A 24,508-nucleotide genomic window follows, 5' to 3' on the forward strand; every position below is an offset into this window, starting at 1 on the left:
GGAAAGATAGAGATTAGGTTTTGGGAAAAGTAAATAACTTCACTTTTGAGGGAAGCAGCACAGCATGTAGATTTTGGCTATTAACCACAATAAAGTTTTTTCTTTATCTTTCAAATGAGGCACTTCTCCCTGAACAATCAGCCCTATCATTGCAAGAAGAAGCCTGTGATAAAACTATTACATTTTATTCAGTCACCAGAGATGAACAGAATGAAGGCAAAGCTTTTAACTACTGCAATCTGCTGTCCCTTTTAAAATCCTGTAAAGATGGCAGATACTTATGTTAAACACAGTGGATTGTTGGTAAAGCTAACCGTGTGCATCCAAAAGTGGCAGAATATGGACTAAGGTGCAACCTCAATCTGTGCTGTAATAAAGTAGCTGTTCATCTGTGGTCAGAGATCGTCATGAAAGACCTTGAGTTCCTTCACTTTATTTTGCAGAAAGGCCATCAGACAGCTTTGCATCATCTAACTCTATCAATCAAGGACCTCAACCACTGCTTTCTGCTGAAAGCTTTCCTGTTTGGCTCTGTTTTTCACAGACAGCTCAATAACTTGTCTGTGGAGCTGTGATAAATGTACCATGTGCTTCTAAACTGTCTCTTTAACACTGAACTGAATTTCAGATTAAAATGTTTGTGACTAATTGTTTTCATCAGAAACATTTTATTTATTTCCAATTATTATTCTGTAGTCCCCGATTATCTCTTTTTCATTTATTTCCTGGCAATGGTGACATTTGAAGGCTGCCTTGCATATAATGGACTGCTAAAAAACTGGATTTTACTCAGTGAATAAGCTGGATGGTATAAAGAATAAAATTAAACTGAGTGTGTATGAACAAGAAGTCTGAATTTCTAATACTTTTTTTAGCAAAGTATGTGTTAAGGCAATTTTTAAACCTAAATTTTCTTGCCTCTGATTTGTGAGTCAGTCTTAAGAGAAACATTTTTGCTTATTTTTTGGTATGTATAAAACAGGGCTGATATCACAAGACCTCGTGCTATTTGGATACAATTGTCTGTTTTTGCTGAGAAGGCCCAAAAAAGAGGTATTATGGCAAATGAATAACTTCTCACTCTGAAAGAAGGTGGTTCTTTCAGATCAGGTTGTAGGTCAATGGCAGGGCAGGGTGAGGAAACTCATATTGCAGCTGTCTGCAAATGAGCATCACTCCTGACACAATATAAAAAGGACTTCAAGGTTGGTAAGGTTAAAAATTTGAATGTGGGGCCAAATATGTAAAATATGGGGAGGGAAAAGAGTTTTCACAGTTGGATGCAAACTCCACAGGCAATTGCATAGATCATAAATGTTTAGAACTTGTAACTTATGGTTGTACAAAATCTGAAAGAGCAATTTAATGACTGAGAAAGTATGATGGTTTTTGACAAAAAAAACATGTAACATATTGTAGTAAATTAAGGTCCTAGTGAGGGATGCAAGTAAAGGCCTTAGGTTTTGCTTTGTTAGACATCTTATGGCTTATGAAATGACTTCTTAATAGAAAATAAGTCACAGATGACAGAAGCTGTTCCAGGGTACATGAATGTAGCTCCTATCAAGCATAATTGTGCTAAAAACTGGCAACTAGGACTTGAATTTGGCCTGCAGTTAAATAAAACATACCAAAATTAAGAACTAGTTTTCTACTTTTCTCTGTAGTGGTTTTAGAAGGAAGAGAAGAAAGAACATAAAGCATTTTAATTGCTTTTGGGAATATGCTGTTCCAGGTGAAGAAGAATAAATACTGTACACTCTAGAAAGCATGTTGATTTTTAGTGGACAGTGCTAATTTACACATTCCTCATTTAGAGCACAGAGGTAATGCTAAAAATGGATCCTTTGGTGGGTGCAGTAAATATATATATATCAGGACAATTCCCATTGTCCATGTCACTGCATAAACGTGCAGAATAAAAAAGGAAATGGAATGGTGGTGATGTACTGCATGAAAAGTAGGCCAAGTGGTGGAAAACAGCAGCCCACTATGCATTAGGCACAGGGGCAGAAGGTACATCAGAGCACAGCTAGGAGATCTGTTTAGCAAATTTAGTGTATAGGACCTCTCTGGGATGACTTTCTATAAGAGAATTAGTTCCTGTTATTCCAGTGCCAGTTGGATACACTAACCTTTCTGCACTTTTTGCTCCTGCTGAGCAGAGTCAGATAGAATTTCTGCTGACAGACGATCCCAGCAGGCAAATCTCTTGAGTTCCTTCTCTCTCTTTGATTAAAGCATTTTCAGATGTTGGTTAAGAGATGCATCTCAAAACTCTGGATCCGATTTAAGACTTCACTGTTCTGCTTCACACTGTTTTACTGGTCCACAATTAACATGGGCCCAGCTGATTTATGTAATGGAAGGTTTAGTCTCTTGGTAGAAGCTTCCGCTTGTGCATGGCCTTGTAGGGTCTTGTCAGGGAAAAATGGGTATGAAGTTATTGTGAACAACTCTTTGTTGCTTGCCTAAATAACTTGTACTCTTATAGCTATAGAGCAGCTATAAAGTCTGACTGTTTGTGATGTTTTCCTTTTATTATATTTTTCCTTTTTGGAGAGAGATGTGCCTTTGGAGTACCAAGACACTGTTCAGGAAGGGGGGATCAAGGAATGGGTTAAATTAGGAGCACAGCTGTATATTAAATGCTGCCTGCTACAGAGCTCATGTTGATTGTGAAGTAGAGTGAATGTCATGTTTTTAAGGAAATCTAGCAGACTCATAAAAATATGCACGTTATCTAGAGGTAAGGAAAGAAATAAAAGCAAGACTAAGTACACTTTCCTTTCCCACTGGATGCAGTAAGAAAGTCTTTCCCTTTGTGGAAACTACTGCTGTCTTAAATACATGAAACAAAGCTGTAGGCAGATTTTTGAGCAACTTTTATAATCTAATTATTTATAATCAAATTTCATTCCAATTGTGTCCAGGCTGGCAGTGCAGGAGCTGGTTACTGTTGCTGGTCCCCTAAATGAGTGCACTAAGATTTAGAAGCTGGTTCACTAAAAATGAGTTTAATTGGTATCTACACACAGTACTGAAGTCCCAAAATTGTATTCCAGGCACATGCTTGACTCAGTGAAAAATTGGGATAGATTATGTAGAGGCAGTGTGTAATTCACCTTGGGAAGTCCTCACAAGTGCGGAGGGAGGATGCGTGGTCAAGACGATCCCTTGCACCAGCTAACCTGGCTACTGGCTGCTACAGGGTCTTTGGAGGCAGTGGTAAATTTGGGGGTAGTCATCTGACTTACCTTCATCAGCACTGATTAAAAAGATCTAAATGGCTCCTGGCAGCCCCTGGATTCAGAAGGATAAAGATGCTCTCTCCCTAGTGATATGCCAGTCACCAGTGTGGAGGTAAATTCCATCTATAAATGTCAGGGGTAACATTTCAGTCAAAAGTTGTACAGTGGCACTCAGAAGAGCTGATACACTGTGAAGTTACAAGGAGAATGTAAATAACACTGCAGATATTACAAAGTTGTTATGTACATTGATTGTAGAGCCTTTTGGGGAGGTCACGTTCTTGTCTGTTGACTCTCTCTGAAAAGATATGGCATAAATAGAGATGAGCTCAAAGAGAGGCAAGAAAAACTAACAGACTCACATGTAAGTGTAATTTTAAAAGCTGGTTAGTTTAAAGAGTAGAGAAACAGAAAAGAATGTTGAAGTATACAGGATAGCAAATTGTTTGACAAAAGTAAATTACTCATTCTTCTTTATCCTTTCTTATAACTCAAGAACATGCTCTTCAGCTGAAAGGCTGAAACCTTAAAAAGCTTAAAAGAAAATGTTTCTTTATGATACATAAAGTCTCAGAGCTTCCTTCAATGAAATGGGGCTGCATTTTTTCTCCATTCAAAGTTGAAAGTTTGTGCACTTAGACACCAGTTGTTATGTAAACTAAAATTAGCTTAAACAAGGTAATGCAGAACTGAAAAGTGTGATAACTTTTCTATAGAGATTTTAACATAGCTTCTAGACTCCAGTGTCTAAAAGGCATCCTGCACAAAAGTAGTTATGGTGACTTTAAAAGAACATACAAAAACTCTTACAGCTTTTGTATTTCCTGTACCTAATTATATTGATGGTGAGCTATTTAGACATTGGGAGAAACCAAGCAGTTATCTTTCCTTACAAATCAGATCTCAAAAAACCCCAACAATAGTATTTAGAAGTTTGGCTTTCATTGCTAGTTCATCAGAATTTAAGTGAAGGTGCAGATTTATTCCTGCCAGTTCTAACAAGCAGCTGTAGCTACCTGTGGGATGAGGTGGCAGTTTGGGGAGCTCAGGGTGAGGTCAAAACTCAGGAATTCTGTGGTCTGGAGTTGTGGCCCTGAGCATTTTGCACAGTGAAATGGAATAGTGGGTGAGCACATGAAGAAGAGAGGGCAGTACACTAGAATTCATGAACCATCTACTTTGTAACTCTGAGCAGAGCTGTTGAAGAAGTGACCAGGAGAACATCATTCTTAGCCTTGCATGCACTAGTCTTGCCTTTAATCACAGAGGAAGGAATACCTTAGCTTGAATTTAAATACATTTAAAATAAGCAATATTTTTTTAAAAAAATGTGTATTAAATGAGATGCCAAATCATGCACTATTAAAGTATATATCTTCAAAGTACATCCACCAAATGGGAGCCATATAAATGTGAAGAGAATTACCTTAAAGGAAATGTTAGGTATTATATTTTGTGGTCAGGGGCCATGTAGAAGCAGTAAAATAATCACTTAGTGAGGACTGCAACCTCACTGTAAATATCACTAATTTTTTTATGGCACAGATTGTTTATAAGTTTGGTTTATATACTGCATAGCACTTAAATGTCACTGGATCTAAAGCCTTTCTCCAGGAAGCTCATTAGTTGAGCTGTCTGCCTCTGTATATCTGCCATCAGCATCTGGTGAGAGGGCTGCTGCTGACCCTGCCAGACTTGGGTCATGAGGTCAGCAGGTCTCATTTATTATTCAAAATTGCTTTCTGACCTTTTATCAGCTAGGTCAGAGAATGCTACATTCTCCTTGGTTGAATTTTATAGTGAAATCAGTATCATGCACAGATAATATAATTACCAATCCACATGCATCTCATCCCTCTCACTCCAAAAATGTACTTGCTTTGAGGTTGATGAAGTTTGAAGAGCTGCTTGTACAAATGCATGTGTGCTTCAAGACCGTGCCTAAACCTGGTCATCCTTGTGAAACAACACATGTATCTCCACATCTAATTCATGCTTCAAATTGTGCATCTACTTCCCACTGTTGTGGTAGTGAAACAGCTAGAAGCAGAGCACCATAGTTAACAGATGACCCCTCATTTTTACCACTCCCATTCTTATGAAGATTCTTTTCCCCTATTTATATATTCAGCACACATATTCAGTGTATTGTCAGTAGTAACTATATCTGCCCCTTCAGCTGCACGTGAATCAGTTGAATTTAGGAGAACTTAGAACTGTAAAACAAGAAAAGTCAATAAATACAAAGATAGTTTTCTTGGAGATCATAACAGATTCTGGAAAGAAAAACCAGTGACTGTCCAAAATATTTAAAAAAATATTTTCTGATTACAGATGTGGTCTGGGAAACCATTGCCCAGCATAGTTTCAGTCCCAAATAGAATCTAGAAGGACCCTGGCAAAATTAACAAATGATAATTTGAAATTTTCATTGAATGGTGAAAAATAAATAGGAAGCATAAATGACATTAAAAAAATATATTTTTGGAATTTCAGAACACTAAACTTTGAAGGGAAAATTAGCCATCAGATCTGAACAAGTCATACTACAGTATGGAAAATTGGAAACCATAAATGGCAGATTGCTTCCTAAAGGGAGCTGTGCAGTTCAGCAGTATTCCTCTGGAATAATTTCTTTCTTTTTAAAAGAAGGAGCCAAAGGTCACATTGGTCTTGCCCTTGAAGCAGACAATATGAGATGTCAGCTTGTGCTTTCTGACACTGCATATGATGAATAACCTTGACATAGTAATAAACAAATAACCTATATTAACGTTTATAAGCACAGTGAAGTATTAATGCAATATATACTTCAGCCATATATTGTGAATAAACAGCTTTCATAAAAATTGTTTTCCTCTGGCAATACTGTCGTAAATTTATAGTTTGTTAAATATTGCTGTGAAGTACATACTCTTTCAATGACAGAATGTATACATATTTCACCCATGACCAATCAGGTGTGCATAAACTAAGTGAAGTACTTTAAACAAGCAGGCACTGAATACTCAAATTGTTGTGAATAGTTTTATGTTTAGTATTTCAAATAACTGTAGTCAATTGTCTTTGTAAGTGCAGCTCTGTCATAAATTATGATTCACTAAGGTTATCAGCTTTTCTCTTTTGGTATTTCCAGTAGCAGAGAAAATACTGGTGCAGTGGTAAAATGTCAAGGTGCACGTAACACCTGGTTGGAATGAGGTGTTTTAATCTAAGTATGACAAGCTAAGAGTCCAGTTGTGGGGAGAGTTAGAACATCATGTACGTTCCTTTTAACTAATGCCGTAGCATTAAGAACAATGTTGCACCATTTCTGGCTGTCTGGATTGCATATTAAGGGTTTTGTTTGTGGTTTTGTAACTGAAAAGTAAGCAAAGCTATTGTATGTTACTGAAATAGGGGTTAACATTATAGGATTGTAAGATGGGTTTGATATTGCAAAACACCATAGCACATATCCCAGGTTACAGAGCAAAACCAGACAATTTTCATTCCTCCGTTGACATATTAGGAATATTACATATCCATGAAGGATACTTTGCAGGAGATGTGTGTACAGAAGAGATCGAGGATTCATTTTATAGTATCAAAAGTGTTGCCAGAAGTGTGGAGAATGGCATGTTGTGGAAAAAAAAAAAAAATCTTGCTATTTTAACAAATACCTCCTCGGAGAGTGTGATGTCTTTACACATACTCGTCATTATTTCTCTTATTAAGCAGGGTTAAGTGCTTGAACTAAATGAACCAAGAAGAAGGACAATCCCTCTTATCTCTATATTGAATTTTAAGTGAAATTTCTTTAGAAATTAAAAGTAAAGAAAATGCATATACATCCAAAAAAGAATGCAGACGCAGAGAAACTGATACAAATCTGCTCTTTAATGGGTGGCATTGTAGGAATAAAAAATAAGACAACAAAGAAAGTGAGCCCTGACTATTCATTTGCACTCAATAGCTGTCTTCATGAACTAAAACCAGGTGATTGGTTCTTCTAAACCACATTTTCACTTTCCTTTAGTTCTGAATGACTGAGTGATTCCCTTAGAATGGAGCCTAAAGTGGCAGCTGTGAATGCAACTATAGAAGTGTCAGATAGATACAGATAATATGGTTTTAGAATAATACAATATGGTAAAAGTGCTGTGATCCCAATTTTGTAAATCTGAATTTACCTCTTTGCATTGATAGAATTACTTTAATTTGTTCTTTAACCTTTCAGTTTTTCCTAGGAACAAAGAGTGTGTCCAAGTGAATTAGCACACCTAGGTACCAAAGGCCTGACAGGCCACCCGCACTGTAGATTTTCTTTCATATCCTACCACAAGAATATTTACAATTCTGTAGCAATCTAAAAATGTAAAATGGAGCTCTCTTGGCAGAGGTAGGTTATTCCTCTCTGGAAAACACGGCAGGCTGTGGAAGCAGTTTATAGCTGGAAGCCACCTGCATTTGTCATTTGGCTGTGATAGAGGATGTGCAAAGACTGTTGTGCCTGTGAGATTAATTAAAATCACCAAAATCAGGTACACTGCTGTGCTGCAACTGTGTAGTCTCACATTATTGGACTAAGAAGGCTGAGGCTTTATTTTGGAGCTGAGAGTTCATTTTGCTTAGTTTGGGAAAGATTTGACAGATTCCAGAGTGCTGGTTATACTCTGGTGGAAGTGAACTTGTCTTCTGTTCTTTTGAACACAATTATCAAAAGTCATATTACTTCTGCAATATCTTAATCTTTTTTACATATCTATTAGAATTTCTACACTGCCTGCTTCATGTCAGCCACCTTGGCCAAACTCAGGCTGAGGTAAATCTACTACTTTTTATAAAAGTGCACCTAGTTAACAGAGATGGACTGTGGGCCCTGAGCAGGAAGTGAGCATTCTGTGATTTATTTTACAAGAATGATTATGCTGCAGCCATTGCACCATGCTTTTGAAACTGCAGTCAAGGTCCTGCTGCACATTTTGTACCTTTTCTGTGCAGGAGCCCTTTTGGCCTTTTCACTTCACTCCTCTTACAAGCTGGAGTGCATCCGTTAGTGCTCTCCTGAACTGGCAGTTTTGTTTCCTGAAACACTAGATTTGTTTTTATCCTTACATATGTGGAGGGATATATATATACACACATACACACACACATATATATATATATATGGCTGTCCCTAGATTCACCTCTGATTGTGCAGACAGACTGGTAGTTGAAAACATGTAGGAACAGAAACAAATCCAACATTAAAGAGAAGAATACCAGTGATGCCATTTGAAATACCCACATAAGACAGGTAGGACAATTCCATATGGAATTCCTTTTTGAGGACTGGATGATTTCCAAATAGTCAGTGTATGCTTTTCTGTGTGAATTGCAATATAGATCTGTACAAATAAATTACACCTTGGAAGAGTTAGATTTCAGAATGCCTAAATGAAGATACTGCAGATACTTTTGACTTCAGATATTGCAGAAAGCAATAGAAGTATTTTCCTTCAGAATGAACAATCAACTAATAACCAGACATCAATGAAAATAAAATTCTAGCCAGTGACTTGGCTACCAAGGTGATGCAGCCAGTGAATGTTTTGTTTCACCAACTTTCCTAATTTTACAGCAAATCTTATGATACCTTGTGTGATTCTTGTTTGAAAGTTCTAGTCCTTATACGAAGCTGATAGTGGATAGAATTAACTTTTACTAAAGGAAAAAAAAAAAACAGAGAAAACTACATCTTCCAGAAGAATAAAGGCTCAACAATACAAAAGGCTAACACTTCAAACAAGTGGAAAAAAACCCTGAATAAAACTTGTGGTTTTTTTTTTAATCTCATACCTCTGTAGACTTGAGTCCTGTGCTGGAAGTGGGCAGTACCAAAACTGATTGCAAACTTTTAAAGTTCGGCTGCATTGAGCAGCAGGCTCCTGTTATATTTGGCCAAGCTTACTTAAGCAAAGTACAATGAATTTGAGATTTTAACAAATCTTGCTACTTCTCCATCTAGATTGTTTCTGCCTCACATTCTCACATAGCACTTGAATGCCCCAAAGCCAGCATGGAACAGCTTGCACTTGTGTTACTCCCTGGCTCTTCATTCCCCTGTGGTGCTTAACTCCAGTAAGAACCTGGACTTGTACCATGTTTCACCTATCAGCAGCAGATCATCTGCATTTTTTGGAAGCATGCTTTTTGGTTCCTTGCACATGTGGTTTCAGACAGCCTCTGAACCACAGAGATACTTGTCAGTCACCTCTTCAGATGCCCACCTTGGAAGTCACTGCAGTGTCTTTACCTGTTTATTACCCATCTCAGAGTGGAGAGTTGAGGGTCTTTTTCCCAGTTACGGATACATCTTGCTGATGGCCTGAAGAAAGAAGTTGAGTGTAGGTCAGTGGAGTGAAGGTGCAACCTTAGGGGCATCTTTTACCCACTCAGTGCTTCACAGCTCCTTGCTTATCTGCTCATTTGAGGGAGTGCCACATCCATTTCCTGGAGATACATCCTTTGCTGCTTTAAGGAGAACCTGTTTCCCAAATCTGTGTAAGTTTTGTGGTAAATATAATTGATTCATTCATGACAATACTATTACATATCATCCGTCGGTTCAACAGTGCATCTTTCTGATACTTAGACATATGAACTAATATTGCTTTTAAGTTCACAGAAAAGCAAAGTCCAGATTTTGTTCTCAATTGCATCAGGAAAGTAGTTGCCTTAAAATTAATCTAGATCTATGTTTCTGTAACATAGCCCGGAATCATTGTCCATAGATTTCCAGCTAGACAAAAAAGGAACAGCCACCCCTAGCAGGTGGTGTTTGGAAAAAAAAAAAAATGCAAAATTTTAAGAATTTGTCAGATGCTAGTTTGCTGCCCTAAACACCAGTTCATTGCAAATCTTAACCATGTAATTGAAAATCATTAATTAAATCCTGTGCAGTCAAGAAGCATGCATCATGTAACACAGCTACTGCAAACAGTTCACTCCTCCTTGCTCTTACAGACATGAGGAGCCTGAATTTGAAGTAGTTCCTGTTGAGATTTTGATTTTACATCCTTGGAGAGTATCCTTGTGCATATTTATAGGACAAAGCAGAAGGATTACATACATGGACTCTTGCTTTTATGCTTTTATCTGTAATCATTTAAAAATACCTATGTTGGCACAATATGATCACGTACATGCACTTCAAAAATCTTTTGACTGTACAGAAAATAAGTGGCCTGATGTTCTAAGCCTTTAAGTTATAATACTATGATTGGGGTATGTGTGTGAGAGAGCCACTTTTAAGTCGAGCATGCAATTTCATCTGAAATATAGACTTTCCATATCTTCTATTAATTTTTGCAAAGAGGGTTTTAGTAAGCAGCCCACTCTGTAAGGCAGTGTTTTTTCTATAGTGCTGTCATATCAGTGAAGAGAATGGATAGGTTACTGCATCAGCACTGCTAATGTTCCAAATGGCAAATTGTTTACAGGACAAAGAAAGAGGAAGAAGGAAGCGGACTTCAAAAATTTAAAACTGCACAACAGTTTCACTGCAAACCATCTACTAGCCATATACTACGATCCAATTAATCCATTATTCTTAGAAGAAGAATCCCTGTATATCCAGGTACAATCCTTGCCAAATATCTGGACACAATTGTAGGCTTTTAGGATTACAAGTAACATAATAAAGGATAATGATCAAAAATTAAGCACAGCAGTACAGAATGCTTGGGTTAACTGGGCCTGCCATGTGCACTATAAGGCAGGAGTCTGTTAGGTTTAAAGTGAGATTAAGGAGTTGTGTAACCTGCAATTATGCTGGTTTTCATTAAAAAAATAAGATGATTTGGCTCAGTAGGACCCTTCCTTATATTTACCTCTGTTTAATTGGATTGGGAACTGCTTAAACATCTTTGAGTTGGAGCTTATAAGAAGATGATCCCAGCTGTTTTTCGAAGCTTAAGACAGCAGGCAGACAACATGATCATGTCAAGACTCATACTAAAGCCTTAATCCTACTTTTTCATCAACTAGTGCTACAGCTGAGTCTTTAACCTCCTAAGTACTAAATGTGCTTTGGATCTCTCACAATACACTTGCTGTCAAATGTTATTGTCTAATAATATTCATTTTTGCTGCCTTTCGGAGAAGGACTTTAAAGAATAGTCTCTGTCTATCTGAATTTGGGGAGCTATAGTGTATAGCTGTATTTTCAGTCCTTATAAAAATACAATTTATAAGCTTGCACCTATTGAAGTCTGATGCTCTCTATGGAGTTGAAGAATTGCATTGACCTGTTCCTCACCCTGTTATAACGTAAACCCCAGTATGTTGGTAACTTTTTTTTATTGTATGTGTATTACTAGATTGAATATACTTTTATTTTTGATAGGAAAGAAATGGCAACAGCTTTAGATGTATTTGAGTCTTTTTCCTCAGAACTGTTAGCATGACCAGAAGAAATGTTCTGGTTTCCTATCCTCAAAACTTGCTAGCCAGAGAATTATATAGTTTGATAATCCTGGAGTTGCAGAAAGATTAAATGTTCTAATGAGTTTTTCCTGCATCTGTTAATAGTATCCATGCAATGCAATAATCTCCTCAGCCTTCTCTTCCCTTCTCTTTTTTTCCCTCTTTTATTTTATCTTCTTTTGTCTTTTCTTTCCTTTTCTCTTTTCCTTTTAATGTTCTTTTCTTTTTTTCTTTCTCTTTTTTTTTCTTTTCTTCTCCTCTGTCGGGTAGTGCTCCGATTTGTCCTAGTGACACAGGGCTGCCAGCAGGAAAGCAAGCGTAGTTAATGCTCAGCTGCTCAAACCAGTCAAGCAAGCTAGCAAGTCCCAGCTGTGCTACTTGATGTTTTTTGATTGCACCTAGTCCTCAATCTGTGAACTGTTTTCTGGACTTAGATTCATCAAGCTCTGCCGCTTTAAAAACTCATGCAGGCAGGCATCCTAGGATATGCCATTATAAGCTGCTGCCAGGGGATCTTCTAGGAGATAAATGGAATCTGTGTGAAGTAAATTAGTGTGAACCAGTCAATCTGTGTGTCAGCCTTGAGCCACGTCCATGGGTAACTAGCTTGCTGACTGAAAAGTCCACTGTCTTTTGCCAATCAGAGGTCTCAGCCACCAGGAAACAGTCCTATACAACATTAGTTTCTTGGAATAATGCCTGTTTGACCAGCTAGTGAAACTCTTCAGTATACAGTGCTGTACTGCCTGAGTTTACTTATTGCTTACAATTGAACTGAAAATCTTTTAAAGTCAGATAACATTTTAACAGTAGGGAGCATCACAGAAATACCTTGGAAATAAGTACTTCCACTTTCATACAGCAGCCATTCAGCAAAGTCATGCTGTGCTGCAGTTGGCTTTTCCTCCCCATCAGTAATACATCTTCAGGGCCATAATGCAAAGTAATAACAATAATCTGCTCAGAAGAGTTTAATAAAGAGGCTCTGTGTGTATTTCTTTTTTTTCTTTTTTTTTTTTCTATGGATTAAGCTATTTGGACAGCTTTGATCAAGAGCAGGATAGAGTATGCAAGCTACAACGTTCACATTATGCACAGGGATATGTCAGTGTCATAACCGTGCTGCACACTTGTGTTTCATTTTGGTTTTAAAAGCAAAGTGAGGCCATCTGCAGCTAGAATTCCTCTGTAGAAATGGACTGAATCAGAATCCACTGAAAATTCCCTGATTATTTTAGACATGAATACCAAAACAACCTACTGCCATGGAAATAATAATGTCAGTACTGTTAATAATGTTATTTTAAGAGCATGAAGTATTTCTTTATGTGCTTATTTTTATAGAAGCTACTGATACACTGATAGGCAGTCTTATCTGCAGGATGTGCTCTCCCACTCCATTGACCTAATGTGCAGAAACCAGGGGGAATGTTGTATTATGTTTTTAGAAAACTGGACAAGGTGCTATATACTTTAATGAAAAAGAAAAAAAGAAACTAGTTTAGTAACTACCAGAACTGAAATTTGACCACCTTTATGCATTCCTATAAACATTGTTTTTCTCTTACCTCCCAGTTGCTGGTTGAAAAAAACGAGAGAGGGATAAAAGTTGATCAAAAGTGATTAAATAATTCAATCTTACACCATATTTGATTAAAATATGCATTACCACACATTCAGAGAAATTGGAAAAAAATAAATTTGGGCTCTCTAACCAGAGAAGATATTGAGAAGAAAAACCAGTGTATAATGATAAAAGAATTAAATGAAGTTTGGGGTTGTATTTTCCTTTTTTAAATCCTCATAAGTTTTACAGAAGCATATGTATGCTTCTGAGCTGTGCAGTAAACACTGTGTGGGATTTTATGGGAAAGTATTTTATTTCTTGCAGGAGAACCTACTGAGACAAATTTAACTAGTTAGATGTTTTATTATATATACTACACAGAATACATGGACAGATTCTGGTATAAATCACAACTAAGATCAAGACAACTGCTTTAAAATTGAGTGAATGTTTCATTGCACTAATGAAACAAAAATGGGATGTCCTTTGAGATTGTAATTTGTTACATGCCATTATATTTTAGTTGAGAGAAGTAGGGAAGTCCCTCAGGGTGAATAAAACTTCAGGGTACGTTGGGAACAGGATCAGTGAAAATTTCAGTTTTCCTGAATGGAATAATGCTGCCTTCCTAGATATGGGGAAGAAGGAAAATGGAATTTTGTGAGGGTTTTTTTTCTAAATTTAAAATATGTAAAAATTTTAAAAGAAATTTTACACTTACAGAGGCAAAAGTGTTTAGTTGCAAAGGAGTTGGCACGGGGAATGAGCTTCATTTGCATCAGACTTAGAGTACAAGAGCGAACTTGGGCTTCCCCAGTTGCATGGGTTAATATTTCTGCAGACTGAGCTCTGCAATGTAATATTAAGTCCTACTTCTATGCTCAGTGTAATGGATTTAAGTTACTGCAGCTTCCAATTTGACTTGTTCCATACTGGCTTGTTTTAAGGAGAGTTTCAACTTCCATGTGCTGCAGCATTCACTTTAAAATAATAATAATGTGTTTCTCCAGGTCAGGTGCTTAATTTCTCTTCTTAAAATTAAAAAGTAATGAAAACTGGGTCAGTGCGATATTTAATCACCGGAAGGTAACAACCAGCCATTCTCAGTTAAATGACAACTGCATATATCAGTGCAGGTTTTTTTAAATGACACTAAAAATTATGAAATGACCAGCGACTGATGTCTGTTGTCAGTGAGATGAATTAGTGGTTTATACGGCCTGAGAAATGGTCTGGAAAAAAAAATAGGGTTCCATTCAATAAAGATGAGAGCATGGATCTAGGCTGAGGTGGGATTAATCTTCTGCAAAGAGGCAGGATAGGGAAGAAAGAGCAAGGTAACAGTTTCTCAGAAAAGAATACGGATCACAAGCTGAGCGAGAGGCGACAGTGTTCTGCTGTGGCAAAATAAAACCTGGGCTCTGGAACCGGGAGTATCACCGGGATCACCCAGGCCTGGGGCGGTGCCAGCACCGGTGCCAGCAGGGGAACCACGGCCTGACCCCACCTGACCCCGGGGCTGCTCCCTGCTGGAGCTCCAGGGGCTGCTCTCTCTGTTTCTGGGTGATTGTGGGGAGCACTGCTGACATTTCGCTTGGCATCTCATGAATCTTTTCTGCATTTCTTCTACAGTTAGTGAGGTAATCGTATCCTTTTAGGTTGGTGTCAAAATAAATGGGAAAAGCTAAGTTGAAAGAGGACTGAAAAAAGGACTGTTCAGTCACCAGCATCATGGAGGTGAGGGCTGGTACACCTGCCTTTTCTCATACAAGAGCAAGTTTCACACGAAGCTGGCAGGGACATGTGCAACCAACCCGAAGGGCAGGCCTGCCCGGGGGGTGAAACTACAGAGTTTGCCCTGTTATGACAAGGTAGGGTGTAGGTTGTTAAGGATGAAAAAGTTCGGCTTGTTTAAGGGAAAAGTGGAGAAGTTTGTGAAACAGAAATCTACTCTGAGTTACTAAACAAAACAAAACCAACCAAACAAAACCAAACAAAATTTCCCTGAGCTTCAAATTGGAGTTTAGGAGCAATTTCTGGTGCAGTATTACTGTCTGGTTGTTGGGCTCTTACACTGATGATATCTGGTCTCTGCAGGCACAGCTGTTCTTATGCCTTTTTTTTGTATCTAAGAAATGTGCTTTTTCAAGCAGTACTCAAAGCATTTCTTGCCCAGCTCTCCATCAAGGTTCTTAGGTGTAATTCACTAAGTGCCTCTAGATCCCATGCACGCTAGAAGTGGCACTGCAGCATGATTGTTTTATCCAATTAAGAAAATAAAAAATACCAGCGTTTTGTTTTCCTTTACAGCTTTTTCATGCAGTTCTTTTTAGATTCAGGTTGCTTTGTGTTCTGTATTCGACTTTAAATACTTTTCTCTTGCCTAATATTTTTGATTGAAAAATAATTTTTTGTTGCCTTATCCACTTGTTTTGCATGACAAGTCCTGATTTTCTCTGCAGAAAGACTGTCTTTAAGTTACTAATCCACATTATCAATAACAAAGGCACTTTATCAGAAAACACTAACTGTTTTTTTCACCTGTGTTTTGCAAACTTCTTTCTCCAACGTGTCTGCCCTCTGAAAATGGGTGTGCTGAGTAGGTTATGTAGACTTCAGTGTGTGACATTTCTGGACTGGAGCAAGGCTGTTCAGAGTTTAAACAGAACATGTAGAAATAAATGATAGTGATGAGTTGTTGGTGGAATTAGTGATTAGTTTCTATTCACAAAGAACAGTTTATAATTTAGCAGTTTGTTCATTAAAAGATTGTTTTTTCTTCAAAGACTGATCACCAATCAGTCTGTGATCTCTTTTTGGAAAGAATTGCTTTTATTTGGTGGAATTTTAAGTATTTTGAAAGTAGTTGCATAAATGTTTAATTGAATACTATGGTTTTAGGGTATTCTTTCACTAATCTGAATTCCACGCTTCATTTTTCATTTCTTGTTTCAATAATGTAAGAGAATGGGCATCAAGTTCAGTAAACAATTCTAAAGAGCTTATTAAGATGTATCAGAAAAAAATTACCACAATTCTCAAGATTGATTCTGTACAATGAAGATTTATGTCATTTTTATATGCTAAGTTCAAGGTCATTTGCCTCAATGAAATCTGTCCTTTTACCTTACTTCCATGCTAACAAAGGTAATCTCTGCTGTCCATGTAAATGCATTGCACTGAATAGAAAGAGAATATCATTGGAGTTGTTTTATCAGAAATTATTGTTTCTTAACTTTGTCTTGTAGATTTGGGGTTCATTTATACTCCAGTCATTTACATCACTTTGGCTACACAGATTGGCTTTCAAATGGAAGCAAAAGTAATTTTAAGGTCCATTTAAACCCAAAGTAGGATAGAGTATCCTCAGAATTAATAAAGATCACCCTGTTTATGTTTAAATAACTTAAATTCCATTCAGCATCTCAGGTATAAGCAGTTCAGAACAGTATTTCTGCTGTTGACATTTGAACACAGAATCCTATTCCCCTAAGGGAAGAATACAGTCGAGTAGGTGTCAGTGTTATATTTTTTTTATTATTATTGTTTTCATGATTATATAATGCCATTTTTTACCTTTGCTCTTTATTTGGGCCAACTGCTCCTTCCTTATTTTTAACTTTTCAGTTCCCTTTGTTCTTTCATGATATTTTTAAGGAATCTTCCCCTTCAAATTGAGCATATAACATGTGATGTTTTAAAAAAGGAAGACCTAGATCTCTGCCTAGGTGCCTTTCTTGCTCCCTGCATACACTCATTATGTAACTTCATCAACTAGGGTACAGGGAAGTTTATTTGCCTCAATTTTGTCCAGCGAGGTCTGTGTACTTCTGAGAATGCAACAAGGCTAAGATACACATCTCTCTTTTGCACCAGTGACCCCATCCTAGCCTGTCCCAGCCTGTCTCCTGGTTTTCTGAAAACTTTCCTTCCTTCTCTTTTTCTTGCTGAACTTTGTTCTCCCATAGCTCCTTTTACACAAGTCTGCTTCTCTGTCCCAGTGAAAACTCTTTTCATCCACGATTCCCACTCCATTTAAACTGCTCCTCGTGTCTCCTTGCCACCAACAAGTGATTCATCATTGGGTTTTGTAATTTTTCAGCCATATCAGCTCTGCCATTTTTGTCTTTCTTGGTTTTCAGGGATTCCATCGTCTCCCAAATGTGCCCGAGTCTCTACTCAAGTATATCAACTGGAGATCATCCTGGTTTTCCAAAGGATCTTGCTGTCTGTCTTAGTTTCTTTCTTGTTCACTTCACACCTTCCTTCTGATGTATCTCATCTGTGCACCGTCCTTCTTTTACCTGTCTTTCATGCATCATGTTCTGAGTCACTTCTCAGCCAAATCTGGTACCTGTGCTACACATACTGCTCAGCTCTACTTTGCTGTAAAACAAAGCAGGTTATTTAAAATTACTTTAATTATGCTCACACAGTCTGGGACAGAGGGAGAGCACTTAAACATGCTTGTCCTTGTCCCATTCAAGAACAACTACAGCACAGACTTCCAGCAGGGAAGTACCTGCCCTCTCCTAACTGGCACTGGTGCTCAGTGCTGTGGAAGCATCTCCCCTCTTTGGTTGGCTGTGGAAATTCTTTAATGGGTAAAAGCATTCGTTTTAAATTCTGAATTTTTGGTCACTGCTATGTCTTTTAGAGAGGGCTGATCTTGTGATTTTTCTCTTTCTCTGCAGAGACATAGCTGTACTTTTCGTTTTCTCCCTTTTATCACAGTGTTCTCTGCTGGAAATTTTCCTATTGCTCTACTTCAGGGTAGTTTTGTCTTGTAAATTCACAGAGCTATGACTCTATCACTAGACAGCAGAGCTGAATGTTTAATGGGAAGAACTGTTTCAGGAAGAATGTCCTAACAAATTTGGAACAATTCTAATTTTTAAAAATTATAATATGCATCCTTGCATTTTCCAATTTGTATTTTTTGAAGTGGGAGTCCTGGCCTTCAATTAGTGTATTTGAAAACTACTCAAATGTTGTAAAAATGCAAGAAGAGCACAGATATCTTTGAAGACATTTCTTCCTGCACATATCATAGCGTTTATATGTCTGAACAGGAACATTTGCCATTAGTGTAAGCTGTTCTTCAGTGTCAACTCACCTCATGCAAATCATGATGTCAGCACTTGCATGGTGGAGACAAGGACTAAAACTCCTCTTCGTGTGGATAAGTTCACTGTTGATACAAGTCTGTTGGCTTTTTGTAAGTTCAGAAATTTAACCAGTGTTCCTGCTCTACCTGGACAGGGTTTTGTACACAGGTTAGTTGCCATCCAAGGCAGATTTTTAAAGCCAAATTTACTGGTTGTTTGTTTTTTTAAGTTGAAATGCACTATGTTACTATAACAGATTTCAGTATTTGTTATGTTTTAATATTATATTTTCAAGGATCTATTTCCACAATTGTATTGAATTCTTGATTGCTTCAACAAGCTCTGTGTAGAGGCAGGAGCGGAGAACAATGGAACCTTTTGGTGACCTGGGATCAATAGTTGCAAACCAATGGCAAGTGCAGAGCACTGAGGTGGAATATGGCTTTTGAGCATTTCCTGTCTGAGTAATGCCCTGAGGCCATGTTGATTCACTCAAAGTTTTGGAAAATGTAAGTGGGTGCTTAAGTCATTCTTCAGCAAATATTCATTTGGTGGGGAAAAAAACCAACAAAACAATAAAAAGTTAAAAGTTATAAAGGAACAAATTTCTTGTTTTGAAAACAGGACAAAACTACACTGAGATTTTGCATAGCCATTGGTATCCCCATCCACATGGAAGTTTGGAACCTTGCTTGATTTTCTAGGTATTTATTAGGAAAAAAGTATCTGTGGAGCAGAAGAGTAGGAAATGGACATTGACAAGGGAATTACCTCCCTTCTGTCCAGGGAAAACTTACATAGTGTTTGTTCTAAAGTGAAGTGAATTAAAAAGTCATACACAGACAAATAATTGTTTCCACGAAAATATTTTGCTGCTCTGAAAGGAAAATGTTTTTAGCAATTAACAATAAAAGGAAATAAAATTTGGTAAATCTTAAACTGCAACTCAGGCTGTTTTTTACTGCACTTTTGGAATTATCACTGATTTTATTACACATTCTAGCTTGTTATATGCAACATATTTTCATCTTAAAGCAAACACCAATTCTCTCCCTGGTGAATGACTCCAGTAATTACAAAACCACCTCATTGATCTTTTATATTGTTTACTGGCTGCTTTGGTGAAACAGACAAGCACTTTTTATGGCTTCTAAATTATTGTTTTAGGATTCTATCAGAAAAATATTTTTTTTTCTTCGAAGGAATCACATTTAAGCCAAAGCCTCAAACTTCTCCCTGAATTAATTCTTGTCTATAGATTTTTCGACTCTTCTATGGTTGCTTGTAAGTGCTTTGAGTTTCTGTTTTATTTCAGTCTATTATTTGTGTTTACGAAGTATGTCTTCAGCACTGAGAGCTCTGCAGAAAACCAGGAAGTGTTTGTTTCTGAATACATTCCATTTCTCCCTCCCCCTGTTTTTATTCTTTATTACTCCAGTCAGTGCACTGAAGCATGACAAGAGCTCAAACTCGGCAAACTTCCAAGATGTGGAGGATACGCCTGACAGATGTGTCTTGGAAGAGTCTGAGAGCCCAGGTGAGAGGCATTTAAAGACAGTCACCAAGCATCAAGTGACAAATCTGACACAGTTTTTGGGTCTGTAAAAAAAGCACCCTGTAATGCTTGTTTCCTTTTTAGCAGCTGCAATGTCAAATTAATGGTCACCTCCAGGGGTCACAGTGTGGAGCTGTTATCCTTTCCTCTTTCATCAAGAATTCAGGTCTTAGAAAGGATAAAGGCTTTATGACCAAAAAGAAAGCTGACACTACTAGTTCATTATAATTACTTTTGGACTACGTTGCTTACTTAATATATGTACAGTGTCTGACCCTTTGAAGGTAGCATGAGATTATGAAAAATTAAAAGGACTGTATATACTGCAGTTGAATGTAGCAGTGGACATTCAAACACTGTATCTCTGGAGGAAAGCAAATTGGTCACGTTAAATAGCTTGATTCTTTTCTTTAATTCAGTTCACAATCATTATTTCATTTTAATGGCTCTTAACATTGATTCAGCTAAATACAGGAACATCCATAAAGTGCATTTTTTTTGGTGACTAAAAGATTTATCTTCATGTACTTTCATTATCTTTCTTGTTAGGGAACATCTATGAAATTTATTAAATGAATCTCAAAGGGAGACAATTAAATATAAAGTGTATTGAGTCACAGCTGATTAAAAATACTCTGGGCAACTAAATACTAAGATGTTTTAAGCAAACTGTGAGCTTGACCCACATACACTTTATCTGTAACCTGCACAGAGTCCTCATTAGAGAAGGAGTTAAACATCTTTCTTCACTTGATATTTTCCTTCCCGGCTTTATCTGGTTTCTGTGTACCCTCTTGCATCTTTGTGTGCTGATCCATGTATCATATTTTTGATTCATCATCTCTGCGGCCTGTCAGCTTAGTTAAGAGATTTCCAAATCTTGCAGCCTGTGCTGACAGGGGGCAGCTGCCAACAGTCCCCTGATCCTTCCCCAAGGAACACTGCTGAGATTTAATTTTCAGTCAAAGGGTGCAGTCTGAAATCCATGTCAGGTCCCCAAAGTCATCTCAGAACCCAGATAGGACCCATGTCTGGGGGATTATATTTCAGCACACTCCACTCCTCCAAGATTCCTTGGGAGTTCAACTGCTGTCATATACCTGATTTGAACTACATTCCCTTTTCATCTTTTCCACAGGAATGGACACCAGTATATGTTAGAATAATTGAAACCAATGAATTGTAAGTCTGTATTCATTTTAGAGCCACGTAGGCTTGGACTCAACACTGTATGGCAGAAACCAGCATGAGATTTAGAAAGAAATAGATAATCTACTAAGGAAGGAGCCAAGTTTAATTCCTTACAGCACCTACAATCTGTGGTGCATGGCACCTCCTTCAGAAATCATCCATAGTCTCTTCAACAATTATAATGGGCAAAAATGTGGGTTGTCCAAGTTCTGATCTGTTCTGAAGTGAGAAAGAATTAGAACAAGGTGGCACTGAAGTGTTCAGGTGAGAATTTATGTATCTTAAAGCTAACATTAATTTAACCTTAAGTTGAGTCAGTGTGGCAAAGTGTACACGTTTGGATGGGAACTTGAATATTGAGTTCTGCACTCTGCATACCTATATGAAGTAATGGAAGGGATAAAAGCCTGCCAAGAGGTGCATATTGACTAGCAAAAATACATGTTGATAAAGCATCTAAACTTAAAAACTGAGTTCCATTCGGTCCATCTGACATCATTAAACTAGTAATAAACAATGAATTACTCTGGCTTTCGTTTCTGTCCATTCCTGCATTTTAAGACATCTTGTCTTATAGGTCTGAAAACCTCAGGAGATTTCACTACTGGTCTCACTGCTTTCCACTGAGAATTTGTGGCTTGGTTGTCATGGAGACATCGTATTTCTCCAAGAATTGCTCATATTGATCCGTGGACAGGCGTAAATGGCCAGGCGAATGTGAGGAGTAAAGGGGGTTGGGCAGTACTATAAAATGACCAGAGGTTATGGGTCGGAAATAAGCTCATAGCAAACACTTAGGTAAAGAGAAAGAAACAGTTTCAATTTGTTTCAGGATTTTGTTTTTGCACTTTATGCCATTGTCTTCTTTCACTATAGACTGAAAGAAACTTGTTAGTCACTTGTCATGTCAGATCTTTGGTGCTTGTCCTGACACAGCTGTCAGCCTTCCAGCTCTGTGCAGTTCAGGGACACATAACAAAGAGCTGGGAACATGAATTATTTATTGCTCCTTGTGTGGATGAAATTCTGTGATAAGAAATTAAGACACTTCTGACAGAAGTGCTTGTTTGAAAGGAAAGATTTGGTAACACAATACATTTACTTAAAACTTACCACTTACTTTTAATAGCAAACATTGAAACAATAATATGACGTTCAGTTGGCTATGATTTTCCCTAGTATTTCTCAGGTGCCTTAACTTTGAATTGTATCTTGGAATTTGAGAGTGCCTGGGAGGTCAGCATTAGGTTTGGTGAAACCCGTGACTTTAGAGTCTCTCTCACACTTACTCAAAGTCTGGGCAAATTTACAAACTTATTTGTAAGTTTTTATTTGAAAGTCCATATTTGTGTTTTGCTGAGTCCCTTGAACTTCGCTTACAATATATTGTCATGTGCCAAAGTGATGTTAAGCGATGTTAAGAAATACATTGATTTTATTATCTGTTCCATTGAGGAAAAGGTGAAAATATGACAATATACCTGCATGGAATCCCAACTGTTCCTAAAAAGGGCTTTTTATTACAACTTCTGACAGATCAGGAAGGCTATAGAGCAGCTGTTAACAGACCTATCTGTGCCTTGAGTTTTCTGATGGTCGAAGGTGCTGTCTCGAACATTAACAGTAGACTGAGAGTGATTTTCAAAGTCATCTTAATTTTCTAAAATCACATAAAGCTTACTCTGCTTATTTTACTTGCACATTTTCGATGTGTCTGCACATGTTCTCAGTGCTCTAGAGGTGGGCCTCCAGCAATTCCAGGAACAGGCATATACTCAGATGAATAGCAGGAATCCATTTGACTACCCAAGACACCAATCTGAGATTTACCTGTGATTTCTTGTGTTCAGTGTGTGATCTGAACTACTCTCAGATGGGTAATGAAACCCCTCAACCTGCACTTTTCTCTTGGATAATTCACAGCAAACACTTTTCACATGTGACGGACACAGGCAAATATCAGACTGCAGTTTCTTGTGTAAGTGAAATGGATTTTAGTTGCTCCCTTCATGTGCCTACAAGCTGCCATTATCTGTGATAGTGGCTCATTTCTATTTTAGCCCACACACAGAGGAGATGCTGGGCTTCTCTCCCAGATGCCTAATAGTAGGTTTATCACTGCCATTTTCCTGACATGCTGAGGACCACTTCTGTTCAACATGCAAAGCCTTGGCTTTTCAAACTTGTTTCTGCTCTGGCCTTGGATATAATAATCAGATAAGAATTACACCAGCTTATGGTAGAACTTGACTTTCAGTCATATCAACCTCCTGTCAAGAATTCACTTTCCCTTAGAATGCTTCTTTATATAAATATTTTCTACATTTAGAGAAACTGAGAAAAAGGCTAAAACTGAGTGAACCTGGGTGTGTAAGTTAGACTTCTAGGTCTGAGCTATTCACCCAAGTTTTCTTCCACCACAAACAATGGTGGAAAATTCACACCTCCAGAGGGCGTATCAACTTCTCTAACCAGAATTGCTTCAGATCAGTTTTAAGGGGATTGAAAATGCTCTGAATTTTGTCAGTCAAAATATAAGAGGAGTATAGCAGGACTTGAGACAACATGAGATGTTTTGGTTTCATATGTGCTGCAATCCCACTAAAGAAGATTCTACGAGTATAGATCTTCTGAGAAAAATTACTATATTTGGGCTGAAGCCACAAGAAAAAATGTAGGCACAAATGCCCTTGCCTCTTATTTCTCCAAACACAGATATCGCAGGAGATGAGGCAACAGACTATTATTTCACTTGTCAATAGAGGGAAATTGAGGCTCCCTGATGGAAGACTGTGTTGGAAACTGTAGATGGAAATTGTTATAGAGTGTTTTCTATCTTTTGGATGAAAACCATGTAAACGTTAAGCTCCCTATATGCTTATGGCCTTCAGTAGCCAGCCAGTCCCTGCCTGAGTCAACTGGTGCATTCTGCAGCTCATGATCTCTCCCACCCCTCCATTCCAAAAACATTACTCATACTACATTTTCCCCTTGTCATTTTTGACTTTTCAGGACAGAATGTACTTTGGAGTGCACAACAGATAGTACAAAAATCTGAGCAGTTTTCACAGTTGTGCTTTGTTTCTTGTCCTAGACAGACCTTGGCACAGAGATGGGAAAGGTCTTTGTCCCTGAGGTAGTCTGTGAGCAACAGAACTGCAGCAAATAGAAATGAGAATGAGCACATGCATCAAGAACAACAGATTCTTGTTAGCCACAGTGTGCTTAAAAACACAGCACTAAAATTGTAGCTATCTTGTTATCAGGCGAGTTATAATTAGTCTATTGAATATTCACTTGCCAGCTCCAAGTTTCATCCACTGGAGAGTACACCAGTTAAATCAGCACCGTGTCCCCTGTATGGCTGTTGATGGGGTTGGACTAG

The 24,508-nt window shown here is 37.8% G+C and overlaps 1 protein-coding gene across 1 annotated transcript in view; it reads left to right on the forward strand.

Moving 5' to 3' along the window:
• WDR72 (WD repeat domain 72) overlaps positions 1-24,508 on the forward strand; it is a 95,392-nt gene that overhangs the window by 69,558 nt on the left and 1,326 nt on the right. Inside the window, exon 18 of the mRNA XM_051628323.1 lies at positions 19,816-19,914. Within this exon, the coding sequence (XP_051484283.1) occupies positions 19,816-19,914 (99 nt within the window). The remainder of the gene's footprint in view (positions 1-19,815; positions 19,915-24,508) is intronic.

This window comes from Apus apus, chromosome 10 (assembly GCF_020740795.1).
Source record: "Apus apus isolate bApuApu2 chromosome 10, bApuApu2.pri.cur, whole genome shotgun sequence".
Classification (NCBI taxonomy): Eukaryota; Metazoa; Chordata; class Aves; order Apodiformes; family Apodidae; genus Apus; species Apus apus.